The 16,128-nt window shown below is 35.1% G+C and overlaps 1 protein-coding gene across 3 annotated transcripts; it reads left to right on the forward strand.

Annotated features, from left to right (window-relative positions):
- The first annotated feature begins 162 nt into the window (after positions 1–162).
- On the forward strand, positions 163–14,834 carry LOC132122023 (rho-related BTB domain-containing protein 1-like). Of its 3 annotated transcripts, XM_059531856.1 has the most exons (10): positions 163–416; positions 2,223–2,418; positions 2,628–2,731; positions 6,632–6,817; positions 6,971–7,929; positions 8,101–8,219; positions 10,763–10,913; positions 11,457–11,545; positions 12,366–12,471; positions 13,823–14,834. In XM_059531856.1, the coding sequence occupies exons 2-10, from the start codon at positions 2,239–2,241 to the stop codon at positions 13,990–13,992; spliced, it is 2,064 nt and encodes a 687-aa protein (XP_059387839.1). In that variant the 5' UTR covers positions 163–416; positions 2,223–2,238; the 3' UTR covers positions 13,993–14,834. The 3 variants fall into 3 exon arrangements, with proteins under 3 accessions (XP_059387839.1, XP_059387840.1, XP_059387841.1); XM_059531858.1 differs by lacking the exons at positions 163–416; positions 2,223–2,418 and adding an exon at positions 5,955–6,001 and having other exon boundaries at positions 2,641–2,731; XM_059531857.1 differs by lacking the exons at positions 163–416; positions 2,223–2,418 and having other exon boundaries at positions 2,634–2,731; positions 5,955–6,817.
- Positions 14,835–16,128: the final 1,294 nt, after the last annotated feature.

The raw sequence follows: 16,128 nt of genomic DNA on the forward strand, positions 1-16,128 counted from the left end.
GGGTTTCACTGAAAATAAGCGTCCAAGAAGCTGGCTGATGCTCTTCTATGGCTCACAGCACATATGAGGCACCTTGTTTTCCTGAATGAAATCGTACGCGCGCGCTATTAATAGCGCCGGCTCTATGACGTCACAATGGAAGCCGCATCTGACTCGCGGCAGATGATGATTCTCTCAAAGAGCCTCGCGATCTGGAAGGACACACTATACCCGCGTATTTATCAGTCCGTACGCTTGCAGATATATAGGAATTAATTTTTTTTTGCACACAGACGGGGACGCATTGACGGTTAGGAGATGGTTTTGCAGCATTTGCCCAGCTAGCGACGAGCATTTGTTCTTCCATCAGCAAGCTGCAGTCACTGTATACTGAGTTGACTTCTGACAACAATAAACACACACATCTCAAAGACACGGTACGTATGCTTGTGTCCACTGTGTGATGGTTCTTGTTTGCAGGGTGTTGTCCTTATGTAATTCATCATGCACCCTTGTAGGACAGTTGATCAACTTCTTATAAAGAATTGTGTATAATTTTTGGTTTATTATGAAATTATTTTCCAAAGCTACAATTCGTGGGGTAATGTCAGTATTCTCTATGCATTACATCAGTGATAACTATATATATATATATATATATATATATATATATATATATATATATATATATATATATATATATATATATATATATATATATATGCAAGATAATACCCTAAAAGCTGAAAATATTTGATACATAAATCTGCTTCTTGTGGTAGTATCAAAATTACCTGGTTTTATTTATATTAATAACAGTAATAACAATAATATAGAATCAACCTTTTGTAAGAATTAGAAGAATCAACATTGTGTCAGATGAGCTAGAAGTAATGTCTTGCATGCATGCATAAATGTGTAGGCTATGTTTACATTCCTTTTATATGATTTATGCACTGTCATATCTCTGACTTAGTATGACTGTGCTGCAAGTTAAAACTTCAGTGCAACAGACAATCCAGAAGTATGCAATCTAAATTAAAATCATTGTGTTATGACATAGCCTATCTTTATTTCTTAAAGTTCATTTTCCTTATGTATTTCTACTTGATTTTATGAGTTTCCACTTTGTTTCCACTTGGATTCATCTGTAATTGGAAGTGGCTGGAAAAAAGTGCACTCAACCTTGGCACCAATTTAAGACAGCAATGAAGTTTCAAATTTTAGTGAGTTTTGTGTGTGTGTGTGTGTGTGTGTGTGTGCATGTGTTGCTCAGTATTTGAACTGATTCCAGCTAAAATTCATTATTTGATTACAATGTCCTAGAACTTCAGTTAAATTGGAACAGACACAAAAAATGCCAATTATTCTGTCATTACAATGTATATGAAGAGATCGTAACATAAAAGATGAATGGATAAGACTGTGTGTTGGTTATAGAGTGCAGTCTAGAGATGTTGTGATGTTGCTCTAGTGTTTAAACCAGAAGTTTACATATAGCTCACATACTGTATGCTGATTAACATCACGTTGAAACTGAATTGTTAGGTTTAGAAATGTGGGTCTTAGTGTGTATTAATTTTTTACACCTCACCTTTAAAAAAAAAAAGATCCAGCTGAAGATGTATTGAAGGTGAAAACTATGATGACACCGCACTTTGCATAATGCCCTTTTTTGTGTCTTTATTGGAGTCATTAAAGGCCATATCTGTAATATTGTATTATGTAATAAAACGTTCCCTTGAAGTTAAGACATGAAAAATAATTGTATGATTTTAATATTAAGTAATACATTCACATGGATGACCTTTACTGGTAGTGTTATTATTCTATGATTATATTAGATGCCAGGATAACAGCTAGAGCACAACCATTTTGAAAAACTTTTTTTTTTTAAACATTTTTCTTTCCTTTACACTAAATAAATACATTTTTTTAAAAATGACAAACTTTTTTTATTTATATATTTTTTGCAGTCATAAACACTGGCTCTGATAAGAACGTCATATGGGTTGGGTTTTGTCCAGCTCAGCAGGAACAAAATGTGGCTATAATATAGGGCAACTATTTTAGGAATGTGAAAACCAGAAGTCCTGTGTTATATTGAGGTTTCATTGACCCACAGCAAGGTCAATGCTCTGTGCAACTTCTGATTTAATAGATCTGAAATGAAATCCCTCCTTTGGTCAGTATGTATGAGAATTCCGTTATGAATTCTCATACAATAATTCCTTTTGTCATAGGGTACTCAAATTCAATATGGATTATGAAAGACCCAATGTAGAAACCATCAAGTGTGTTGTTGTTGGAGACAATGCGGTGGGGAAGACTCGCCTTATTTGTGCCCGGGCCTGCAACACTACCCTGACCCAGTACCAGCTGTTGGCCACCCATGTACCCACCGTCTGGGCCATCGACCAGTACAGAGTCTGTCAAGAGGTAAATCTTCCCTCAATTAAATTTACCTTGCCGTTATCATGGCATTACGTCAGACCCAAGGCAGATTTGTTTCCGTCAGGATTCATTTCAATTTCAGCCGAAGGAAGGAAAACAGATTACAGAAAAAGATCAAATACGCCTGTGGTCTTCTTTGACCTGGGGCTGAGGTGCTGCTTTAAAAGCCGAATTAATTTTATGACTCCTCACAGGTCTTAGAACGTTCCAGAGACGTTGTGGATGAAGTAAGTGTGTCCCTCCGGCTATGGGACACTTTTGGAGACCATCACAAAGACAGACGCTTCGCCTATGGGAGGTACGAACAGATTCTGTTTGATTTGCAATCTCTGTGTAATAGTGGGGCAAGCTTAAAACCATAGTTCCCCCAAAAATGAAAAATTGGTTATTAATTCACCCTCTTGTCATTCCAAACCTGTAGGACTTTCTTCCAGGGAACTCGAAAAGAAAAGTGTAAAACAGAATGTTCAAGCAGCTCTTTTCCATATAATGGTAGTAATGGTGACCAGAGGTGACTAAGCTAAAAAGGCACAATGCAATATAAGTCTCAAAAAGTCTTACAACAATACAATTAAATCGCTCAGAAAATCAATATAAAATATATTGTTTTTAAATTTAATGCATCTCGGTCCATGTATGTCCTTGTATCGTCCATATACATTGCATTTATTGTTTTTTTATTTAAAATTGAAAGCCTAAAATTGTGTAAATGTACTTTTTTTTTTTTGAACACAGATCCTTCTTGTGTGTCACATGACCAATCACAACTTACTAATTTTAATATGTGCATTTGCAAAGCTAATGCATGACATCAGAAGACTTACAGCACATAAGTTGTATTGATTTTTATGATACTTTTGTTGGTCACCATTCACTTTCATTGTATAGAAAAGAGGAGTGTGAATATTATTCTATCTTCATTTCTGTTCCTCAAAAAATAAATTTATTTAATTACATTTTTTGGGTGAACTATGCCTATAATTCCTTTTAAAATTAAATGTATTGCATTAGGGTGGCATTCCATATCATTGTGACTCAGATTAAACTACGATGTTAAAAATAACATAGATATAAGCTGATGCATGGGAATATTTCACAGTGCTCTCTGGATAATATCTTATAGCAAATTGCCAGAGAAAATCTTAATTGCTTCTTCAGTTCACAAATGCCACCACTTTACTGAACAGAAAGACAGAAGCATCCTGCCATCAGATGCTTTCATCATTCGCTCTGACATCAGACACTGAGCTATTTGCAACTGAATGCGGGCCGAACATGACAGCTGAACACTGTTATGTTAACTCATGGCCATTTTATGTCAAGCACTTGGTTAATGAGGTCTTTCTTTGCATTCATCACACACTCGCTGCTTTTATGCTTTCTTTTCTGACATTATTAGTGCAGGATAAACAAAATATTCACATTATTCTCATTCATTCAGTTTTTAGCGGCGGTAACATAATTAACATCAATTATGTTATGTTCACAGATGTATTTACAAGAAATTAAGAATGCATATATGCATGCAGCATTCATATTCACATTGTTGCTACTTCTTACAAGGTCATTTTATGTTTATCTGTTAATAAAGCATTTACTAGCCAGTTTTACAGAAACAGTTTGCTTGGTGTTATCAAACCCAATTCACGCTTTTATTTAAAAAATGTTTTCGTAATTTTTAGAAATTGATGGTAGAAACATCTTGATTTATAATGTTCAAAACCTAGGCTGTCTTAATCCACTCCCTACTTCACTAGTAGTGCACTGTTTGTGAATTATATTCAATAAAGTGCACTGAATTGTTACTCCCTAAAAATGTGGCCAGAAATATTATCAGAAGAACATTGCTCATGGCTTGTTATAAAGCAATGTTTTTTGTCATGTCAAAGGCAATTTAGTCATCAGTGTTCCAAATCTTAATGGATTGTTAGCACCCAAATTCATGTTCACGATTCGCACTAGATAGGGAGGGGAATGTGACACACTCCAAGAATCCCTGTTTGAAGAAATTATTTTCCTGCAGTGTCTTTTTGGAGTTGTTTAACAGATGGTGTTTAACAGCATAATTCCTCCCTCTGACATTCTCAAAGGATATTTTAGAATCATAAAGAAGGGTTGTTTGCATATTTACCCTTTATGAGACAATATTTTGTGATTTAGCGCTAGACCAGTCCCAATCCAGATGCATTAGACTATTTCAGTCAGATACACCTGACTTGTCTGGAAAGCATTCCTTGCTCCTTGACTTTGGGCCAGTCTTGTTCAATAGAATTATATTTTTAGTCCTTCCTGCTTTATTGCATCCTAAAAATAAAACCAGTGCACTGAGGTCTGGAGTAATAAAGCTTGGCTCGGATTCAAAGAATGACCTCTAAATAGGCGCCTTAATAAGGGCCTTGATGTGTGACTGGTATACTCTATTGCCCTCAAAAGTAACCCATAAGATTACAGGAATAAGATTTCAACGTTACTGTGCCTCTCTGAACCAGTACTTACCAAATATAAGAGTAAGAAGTCTGTTTTCTGCTTTATGAGCATAGGCTAAATTGTCTCATCCAGAGTCAAATAGCCAAACCAAATAGGAAACTACTCTGCTTGAAGTATCCTAACAAACATCCCTGATTAAGTAGCTATTCCTCATCTTGGCTTGTTTGGGACAGTAGAATCCATATTTTTACACTTAAAGCAGTCTGCAGTCCTGCCCACTAATAGAAACACAACAGCAATATCTCTATCACTTAAACATACTCGCATATCTCCCAGCCCTGGCTGAGAGTGACTGGTTCATTTAGTGATGAACGAGAAGAAACAGCTCCGCAAAACAGAAGTCATAAATCTGGGTGATTAGCTGACATTGTTGACGGTGACAAAATACAACCTTTACTGCAATCAGTCTATGTGAGTTTACCTAATGGAGACAAAGACTTTTTTTGCATGGATGTAGCAATTTTACAAATGACTCTTTCAGATAGTGTGTTATGTTTAATTGCTAGTTAATGATATGTTGAGTGTTCTACACCCTGGATTGATGTAAGTTTAATAAAGATAATTGCTTTTATATGCTGATTTGTTCTCATTTATTCAGGTTGGGCGAGTATTGAGTCATTGAGAGGGCAAGTAAAACCACGCTGGCTCTCCTAGAGATTCTGAAGCCCAAATAAATGCTACATGTTTTACCAGAAAGTGCATTTATTCTGGCTTAACATCAAACTGGCTTTTCTCTAGAGCTCTAGGGTGAACTGCCAAGAGCCCCATTTTGACCAGAGATATTTAGTTTTCAGCAAACCATTACTGAAGAGAGGATAGGCTTTAGCCTAGCATTTATTGGGACCATGCAGTGCCATATCAAAGCATATCTTTAACTTTAAAAGCTGTTTGATATTACTGTCCCTTTGGACTTATATTGTCATTATAGACTCTGGCTGTAATGTTGCTCTCCTTCAGATAGATTTCCCTGAACTGTTGTTAACTACAAAGGCAATTATTATGTAGCATTGTTCTGTGCCTCTTTTTGTTTTTAGGGCTCCTATGATCTTTATGCAAGCCCGTGAAACATAAGAGAGACACTGTAAGTCCTCAAGCCTGCTAGCATCTCCATAATTTTCTGCATTGCCAACTGTGTGGTGTGGTAGCTGAGACCTTTGCTTGTCCAGTCAGCAAGAAATGCACGATTCCTTATGCAGACGATAGCAAACAGGTGATCGTACATTATTCACTTACTCGTGTGGTGACGGGTGTTGCCCCCCTCCCCAGGATAGACTTTGTACTAATCTTGCTTCAGGAAGGTATGCCAACAGTGCGCCAGAATGTCTGCATGTCATCCTTTTTGTGCTTTTGTTTTGTTTGTTTTGTTGATCACGTTTGTTCTAGTACTCACAGAGGCAGCCCAAAAAAAAAGCATTGCCGAAGGAGTTTGTGATCTCCGGCATAAGACTTGTGTAAACTAAAGGCAATCTTTTTGCGTGCTGTCATTGAGTCAATGTCAGGCTGGCATTGAGATTGCAGGTTTTGCATGTCTACCAAACAGTGAAGGACTGTGGTTTTGCTACGGATACTGCTTGGCACCTGTCACATTCAACACTCTTGGCTTAAAATCCCGTTAGCATGATTGTTATGTGCTGTCTTGCTCTGTGTTGTTAAACAGATGAGTTTTCATTGGACAGTTACTATATTTACTTTTTAACTTTTACTTTCGAAGGTCTGACGTCGTGGTTCTCTGCTTTTCCATCGCCAACCCCAACTCCCTACACCATGTTAAAACTATGTGGTACCTTGAGATCAAGCACTTCTGTCCTCGGACACCTGTCATCTTGGTCGGTTGCCAGTTGGACTTGCGCTACGCTGACCTGGAGGCAGTCAACCGAGCTAGGCGACCATTATCAAGGTACTGGGAACTAAAGGCCCTGTTCTTCTGAATCCAATAAGTTGGAACTTGGATATTCCTTGACAATTCCCATGCAACAACTTCTCAGGAATTTGCATATGCTCTTGCCAGGAGCGCTGTCATATTACCGCTGTATTTATTTGTCTCTCACAGGCCGATTAAACCCGGAGATATTTTGCCTCCAGAGAGTGGAAGGGAGGTTGCCAAAGAGCTTGGCATCCCATACTACGAGACAAGTGTTTTCGATCAGTTTGGCATCAAGGATATCTTTGATAATGCCATCCGAGCAGCACTCATTTCCAGACGCCACCTACAATTCTGGAAGTCCCACCTGAGGAAGGTCCAAAAGCCACTGTTGCAGGCACCATTTTTGCCACCCAAAGCCCCTCCACCACTTATTAAGATTCCTGAGTGTCCAGCCAAAAACAGGGATGGCCCGAGGCAGCTTCTTGAGAGCCCCCTGTGTGCTGATGTTATGTTCACCATTCAGGAACACATTCACTTGTTTGCCCACAGGATCTACCTGTCTACCTCATCTTCCAAATTCTTCGACCTCTTTCAGATGGACTTCTCAGATGAGTCCCAGTGTTTGGTGGTAAATGAGCGTCATGGGCGGGATCAACTGATGCGCACACTAAGCCTGGACACGGAAGAGGACGTGACCGTTCTCCCCAATCTTTCACCGTGCTCGCTCAGGGCCTCCAAGAGTGACGGAACCCTCAAGATAATGAGTTTCAGTGGGATGCACCGGCGCACCAAACTGTCTCTGGCATCTTGGAGCAAGGCCTTCCACAGCATCCACAAGGAAAACGTGATCAATCCGATCACAGGTGCACCAGCTCTTATGACTGTCGTCAAGATGGATCATTCCATCCACCATGGACCATTCAGCGCTGTCCTACGCTTCCTCTACACTGGTGAGCTGGATGAGAAGGAGAAGGACCTGATGAAGATCGCCCAGATCGCAGAGATCCTAGAAGTGTTTGATCTTAGGATGATGGTGGAGAACATCATGAACAATGAGGGCTTCATGAATCAAGAGATCACAAAAGCGTTCCATGTGAGAAAGGCCAACCGAATCAAAGAGTGTCTTGCCAAGAATAACTTCACAGGTATTGAGGAACCAAGATGTGTTTGTTTTATTTTTGAATGAGAAAGAAACACAGTCTCTTCAAAGTGATTTTTAATTATTTGCTGCAACAGCCTCCTGAAATATGCTTATTCTAGTTGAAAGATATCTTTGTAAAATGCAGTTTCTCATCAGTTTTGGACTCTCTTTGCAGATGTGGTGTTTAGGTTGGATGATGGCACCATTAACGCCCACAAACCACTGCTGATCTCTAGCTGTGATTGGATGGCGGCATTATTTGGGGGCTCTTTCATGGAGAGTGCAAATGATGAGGTGAGTGTGAAGTCAATGTTTAATGAGCTCCAGTTAGGGCACTGACAAATCTACAGAACATCTTTATTTCGTCCTAAGCATTAAGGAGTCTGCCAGTGCTCAAGCTGATGGTACAAGGTCACACCGCTCAAACATTTACATGCGCTTATATATTCAAATAGATGCGCACTGACACATTTTACAGACACTGGCTTGCCAACAAATTGCATCAAATTCTTGAATAACTAAAATAGTCTCATCCTTGTGTCTCTAAGTGAGGTTTTGAAAATCTATTTCTGCAGTGATGAATGATCTATCAGTTCTCATGACCTTTTTGGAGTGCATGGTGTTTTTGTCTTGCAAGATTGTTTATTCACAATATAGCAGAGTTATTACATTTTTGAAATGTCAGTTTTGTGTCATTCATTTGTGTTTTGTTTTGCATTGCTTTTGTATTTCAGTTTAGCTGTAGTAATTGTTCATTCAGAACTTTATTTTGGGAATTTGGCAAACTGCTTTAATTTTTATTTTGTTTCAGTATTGGATCTAGTTTCCACAAGTTATTTTTCCGATACTGAGATTCATGGCGTTTATAATCTATATTTTAGTGCACATTTATTTATTTTTGAAATATAAATTTTTACATTTACTTAAATGGAAAAACATTTTTTACAATACTTAAAAAAAATTATTTGTAATCATTTTGATTAAATGCATAAATAATGAACTTATAGTACAGTTAGCCTCATACTTTTCCATTTATCACTGTTTACATGCATAATTCATAATTGATGAGCTGAGATGCAGAATCGATTACATTATGCTTTTTGCTCATTCCACAGTTGCCACATGCACACTTAATCCTGTTTCCACTGTCCAAATAGATGCTTTCATCTGTGGCACTGTTTATTAATTTCCTCCTTAACAGGTGGAATAAAGCAGACCGAGTTTCCTCCCCGAGGAGGAAAAGCAGACGTCATTCAGAGACAGTGATCTGTTTTCCTCTATGGTTAATCTTTGCACCAGGGAGTCAATACATGATGGTGGCTCTTGTTTTTTTTTTTTGCCTTATTGCCCAGTGTAACAATTGGGACTAATATATTTTAGACAGTGTCCTACTTCTCTTTTAGAGTGGTTAGACGACCCTGGCAAAACAACAATCTACCGTGCTTGCCCTTGAAGAGTATTATGTAATGAATTACGTAGCAGCATCTATCTGCGTGTGCTGCCCAAATGTGCTTAGTAATGCTGGACTGCTGGTGAGCTGGCCATCAATTTCATAGAGATTAAAGAACAAATAGTCTCATCTCCAGAGGTCAGCTGAAAAGAGTCTGTTAAATACACAATATATATAATGGCTGAATTAAAATATATAATGATTAATAATTTGTTTTACACTTCTTTAGTAATCACCTATAAATCAGTCAACATGTCATCATCCGTGCTTGTTATTTAAAAAAAAGTGTAAAAAAGTTTGTATGTGTAATTTTTCATAAAAAAATAACTAAAACATTTTAAATAAAAAAAATAACTTCCTAAAAAAAATTAATTCAGTAAATGTAATAAAAACAATAATATATACAATATTGTACAAACTAAAAGTTTATAATAATTATGATTTTTTTTTAAATGGTTTTGAAAGAAGTCACTAAATTCAACAAGATTAAAAAAACAGTTATGTTGTGAAATATCATTATAATTGACAATTATTTTTTATTTAAATATATTTTAAAATTTGATTTATTGCGATTTTCAACAGCCATTACTTCAGTCTTCAGGGTCACATGATCCTTCAGAAATCATTATAATATGCTGATTTGGTGCTCAATTATTAATAATGGTTATTAATAACTTATTATTATCAATGCTGATAACAAGTCTTATTATTAAGACACATTTATGTGGAAACCATGATTTTTTTTTTCAGGTTTCTTTTATGAATACAAACTTCAGTGAACAGCATTTATTTGAAATACAATTATTTTATTACATTATAAATGTCTTTATAAATTGTTGCTTAGTGTTTTACTGTATCTTGAAGAGGCTTTAAAAATATGCAATAATTATTTGATTATTACTATATTCATTTGATTATTATTATATTAATAATAAAATAAAAAATCTTTCAACTTTTGACCAAACTTTTGAATAAATCTGGTTTTATTGAGGTCAGACTGTTATGTACAGTAGTCTGTCTAAATCAAGTAGTAACAAATCTTTGGGGTAACATCTGCAGGTTACAACAGTTTTTTTTTTTTGGTGCAATTTTTAACTTGCACTGCTTTTTAACCGACTTTCCTTGTTGATAGATTTCCCAGTCCTCTTATTTTTTAACCTCTCCAACAACCTGTCATATAGAGACGTCCATGAAATCAAACCCCGAAGGACAAAGTCAAGTCTTGTTCTATGTTTTATCCCAACGATTTCCTATTTCCCTTAGAATCTTCACATTTCAGAAGTAAATAGCTTATAAACACTATTTCACGCTGACTTAGCAGCACCAGATGGAATTGACAAGATTGATTGTTTGATGAATAATGACGTATGTACATGTGTGTTGCCAGGTCTCATTCCCCAACACCAGCAGGGTATGTATGCAGGCTGTGCTGGAGTATCTTTACACCAATCAGCTGTCGCCCATGGCAGACCTGGACCCAATGGAGCTAATCGCCCTGGCCAACAGACTGTGCCTTCCACGGCTCATCGCCCTGACGGGTGAGCTCTCTGCCACACGCTCCGAGACACAAAACAACACACATGTTCCTCAAGCACAGGGCAGAGCTGCTCGGCCACCTCGGATCTAAAACAAACAGGCCTTTTAGCCCTTTCGTTCTGTGTTGCTTAGCAACGAGCGGTGTCAAGGTGCCAAATAAAAGAGAACCTCTCGGCGGAGCTTTGTGTGGCACACACTACAATCTGTCCGGCGGTCGTCATCTAATGACGTGGTGTTGACAGGATGGAATTTATCTGGGACTCCAGATGCAGCTATTTACCTCAGGTTTTGCGTAGCCTGCGCCGCCCCGGAGGAAAAAAATAAAAAAAAAATTTTTGTGCATCAGTTTATTTACAGTCTGCGAGAGTAGGAAAACGAATAACACTAGAAAACCATTTCAGTCTTTCTACTTCAAAATTTCTTGATTTTTCTTTGCAATTATTTGTGAAATTTACTATCAATTTCCAAGTCAAAATGGTTTCTAAATCAATTTTTTCAGCTCATCTAAATGTGCCTTTTTGTTAACAGATGTTTTCTCTCCTCAGAGCAATACGCTGCGAGCGAGTTAGTAAAAGCATCTAAAGATGGACAGGATATCGATGGAGAGGTACTCACCTATCTAGAGCTTGCTCAGGTAAATCTGTCTTTCGTTATTAAAGCAGATAATTGATTGTGGATAAAAGTGTCATAAATCTGTAAATGTAAATATAAGTACTAATATTGTAATATAAATATTAGTGGCAATTAATCACGGAGGTTTGATTTGGTGAGTGGCGATTAATCGCTCCTAACGTTACATCTTGTTGAATATCTCTACTAAACATGCAAATTAAATTACAATACAATACAAATGCATGTTATATCTTAATATTCCCTGGGACCAAACCGAGCTAAATATAATGCTTCTGTTGCTTGGAATAATCTACAAATTAATATAAAATGACTTAATTTTAAGCATATTTCCATTATTGAACAAGTTCAAGGTACTTTTAACAGATTCTGTGCTTTATTGCCCTGGTAAATTGTTGTTGTGATTCATGAATGTGTTGTATTGTGTTTGATGTTGTAATATTTTCTATATTTCTGTTATTTGTTGCTGCCCTCTTGGCCAGGTCATGCTTGTAAAGGAGGTTTTTCAAAGAAATAAAATCAATTTGTATCACAAAGCAAATCTATTAGAATAATATTTTTTAATGGCGTCTTTTTGCTGAGTAATGTCAAGAACTTTATGTCCAATATCAATAACTCTAGTAAACTTTTATTTTCAACAACATTGTTAGTAACAACAGCCTTCAAAGATTTGACAGTAGGTGTGAGAATTTATTGTGAAATACAATATATCATTTCAGAATACAAGATGGCAGCCTTTGTTTACAGTGATCATATTCCCATATTTAGACTAAATACATACAAACGTTAACGTCTTGTTCTTTATTCTCTTGTTTTGATGACAGTTCCATAATGCTAATCAACTGGCTGCCTGGTGTTTACACCACATCTGCACGCATTACAACAGAATATGTGCCAATTACCGCAAAGAGATCAAGTCGAAATCACTAGGTAAGCGCATGTCCTGAACAATTACGAGACAGATGCAAAGCGTCACCACTGAAACTGCCTGATTTAAAGCATCTGCAGTCACATTTAACTTTGCTTCCTTATGTAGAAGAAGCTAAGAGTACATATGAGTGTCCTTTTGAAGAGATAGTTCACCCCGAAATTAAATCAAGCAAATCCATATGCTGTTAGTTATTCATTTTAATAAATAAATAAAAAACAAATACAAGTTAATAAAAACTGCAAAAAATAAAGTGTATTAATAATATACACACACACACACACACACACACACACTATATATATATATACATATATATATATATATATATATAACATAACATAACATAACATCTTTAAAAAAGAAAAAATAATACAAAAACGATGTTCCTTATAAACAAAAAAATAACCAACCATTTAAAACTAACCATTTATTAATCTTAGTGAATGTTAATTTCAACATTTATTAATACATTACTAAAATCTAAAGTTGAATAAATAATTAATTGATAAAAGTTGTATTAAATAATGGTAATATTACTTTATGGTAATAGTAAAATGAATTAACATTAAACAGTTGTATTTTTATTAACTAACATTAACAAAACTTAATAAATAATCAAATTACTTAAGTATCAAATGTACTGCTTATTGTTAGTTAATGCATTAACTTCCATTAACTAATGGAACCTTGTTGTAACCAAATTGGTTATTGGTTGCCAAAATAAATAAATAAACTTTAACTAGTATTAAAACTAGTATCTCTTTCTCTCTCTCTCTCTCTCTCTCTCTCTCTCTCTCTCTCTCTTTCTCATGCTGCTCTTTTATTAACATTTTGAATTATGACATTTCTGCTTTCACTTAAAATGTTATATTTGTTTTGTTTTAATTTTATTAGTTTTTTTTATATGTCTATTTAATATTAATATTTTAATTGTAATATAGTTTATATATTACAAATAATATTTTATATTATATTTTAATACCGTAATAACTTTAATTATTAAGCTTTTTGTTGTTATTATTTAGTTATTTTAGTACTTCAAGTCAAATTAATGAGAAATGTTGCCTTAGCAACTAGCTGAAATAAAATCAATTCAGGTTTTTGCTTTTTATTTTTATTTTACTTAACCTAATGGTTATTTCATATATATATTTTTATTTTTATGATTTTGGTTTTATATTAAATTAGACCTACTGTGATGTTATTCCTCTTTTTGTAAATACATAAAAATCACATAATTTTACATTTTAGGTGAACAGTTCCTTTAAGAGGACACATTTTGCTTCATAAGCTCTATTGCCTATCACTCACCCTTGATATCATTCTGGGCTTGTGTTGTAATGTGAGCAGAAAACCAGGAATATTTTGAGAAGCACCGCTGGCCTCCGGTCTGGTATCTGAAAGAGGAAGATCACTATCAGCGGGTGAAGAAGGAGAGAGAGAAGGAGGATGTGGTGTTGAATAAACATCACTCACGATGGCGATGGTGTTTCTGGAGCACGTCCCCTGCTGTTGCTTGAGTCCGTACCCTCATGTTTTATTTTTAAAGCTCTTATTTTCCTTTTTTTCTATTTTGTGAAGATAAAACAGACCACTCGAAATTAGCATTCTGTGTGAAGCACAATGTCCAATCAGTACTGGCCATCGAATCTATGGAGGTGACGTAGGCCTGTTCCTTATGGTGTAATATTTGTTTTAATAATCGAGCTGCTGTGTTGGACTTGGTTCCGATCTGACTGTGTTAGAAGCATAAGAATCATAAAACACTAATAGGATTATGGAATGTTTTTTCTTGTCTTTCCTTTTTCACTTAGGTGCTATATACTGTATATTTGCATTAACACATTTTAAACTGTTTAAATCATGTAAGTGGAAAATGCTCATTATGCCACTAATTCTGAGCACATGCATTGATTTGCAAAATTTGCATTGTGCAATTCTGCATTCAGGCAAATTTTGGGTAATGTTGTAAGCCTGTTTATTGGACAACTTGTGACCAAAAATTAAGAGCACTTGAAGTTAGGACTCGCTGTTGATTGTAATATTTAATGGATGTAGTTTGATCATTGTGATTGTAAGAGTTTACAGCATTCAGCCCTATGTATGAACATCAGGGACAGGAACGCAGTAAATGGGTCATTCTTCTTATGCATAGTTATAGTAAATTATAGTACATTTGAACATTCTCAAAAATGATATATGTTCTGGTAATACTCGGGCACTTAAAATGTATGAATTATAACATCACAAATCAGGAAATATGTTATAGGATGATATGGAACCTTTAATAAGTCGTGTCAGAAAAAATATGAGATAAGAGTAAAATGCAGATTTCAAAGTTTTGCGTTTGCTCAAAAAAATTTGCATTCCCCCATGAAATACTGCATTTATTTGCAAAATGTTTTTTTGTACATTTGTACCCAAAACGAATTCCTACATACAGTGAAAAACACTGAAAATTGTTTACTTTTCTTTTAGAAATTGCCAGTAAATTTTACAAATAATAAAAAAAAATTGGCAAGTAACTTTAATTGAACCGAATTAAATGTGAAATAAAATGCAATTTAACAAGTAGGAAGACTTTTTTTTTTATTTTGTTGTAAAACTTACTCCACTAATCTTTGTTTCAATTACAACTTACACAAACAACAATGTTTTTTTGCAATGTTATAGTCAGTTATCTATGGAAGCCCTTTTCTGCCACTAAATAAAAATAAATAACTAAATAAATAAAACAAGGTAATTGTGAGTTCATATGTCACAATTCTTACTTTATAACTCGCAAGATATGAACTCACAATTGTAAAAAAAAAAAAATTCAGAATTGCGAAAAAAAAACTCAGAATTGCGACTTTATAGCTTGCAATTATGACTTTATTACTCAGAATTGTGAGTTATAAAGTCAGAATTTTGAGATGTAAACTCGCAATTGTGAGAAAAGAAAGTCAGAGTTGTGAGATAAAAAGTCGTAATTACCTTGTTTTATTTTTTAGTCAGTGGCGGAAACGAGCTTCCATAGCTATCGCTTATTTTCAGGGAGGTTTTTTTTTGTTGTTTGTTTTTTTTTTTTTGTTTTTTTTTTTGATTGTGATGATGATGTTGAAATGTTGATATGCTGATTTCTATAAGAGGGTGACAAACCAACTAACCAACAAAATACCACAGAAATAACAATTCGTCATTGCTTATGAATCCTTTTGCTGTACTGTTTGAATACTTTTTTCTCACCAAAATGATGATGTCAACTACTTTTGTCAAAAAAAAAAATAACAGTGGAATAGTGAGGACACAACAAAACCCAAAATTGACTTTAAATTAAAACAACACTCACAATGAAAACTTCAGAATCAGAAATAATAATAATAATAATAATAATAACAAATTGCCTGTTTAATTTTGGAATTTATTACATGAAATCTTGACAATGTGTTATCTTAATCATGATATACTTTTAATAGTGTCTTTCAATTTTTTTTAATCTAATATTAAATATGAAAAAAACTCCATATGCATACTGCATAATAGGAATGATCCAGCTCTGTCCAGATGGAGAATAATAATAATAATAATTCAGGAGCAGATAAACAAAATCACTTCCAGCTAGAAGTTACACATTATTTTTCTAGAGTATCTTCCATGTGTTGTAACATAATGTT

The sequence above is a fragment of the Carassius carassius genome, chromosome 40, assembly GCF_963082965.1.
Source record: "Carassius carassius chromosome 40, fCarCar2.1, whole genome shotgun sequence".
NCBI lineage: Eukaryota > Metazoa > Chordata > Actinopteri > Cypriniformes > Cyprinidae > Carassius > Carassius carassius.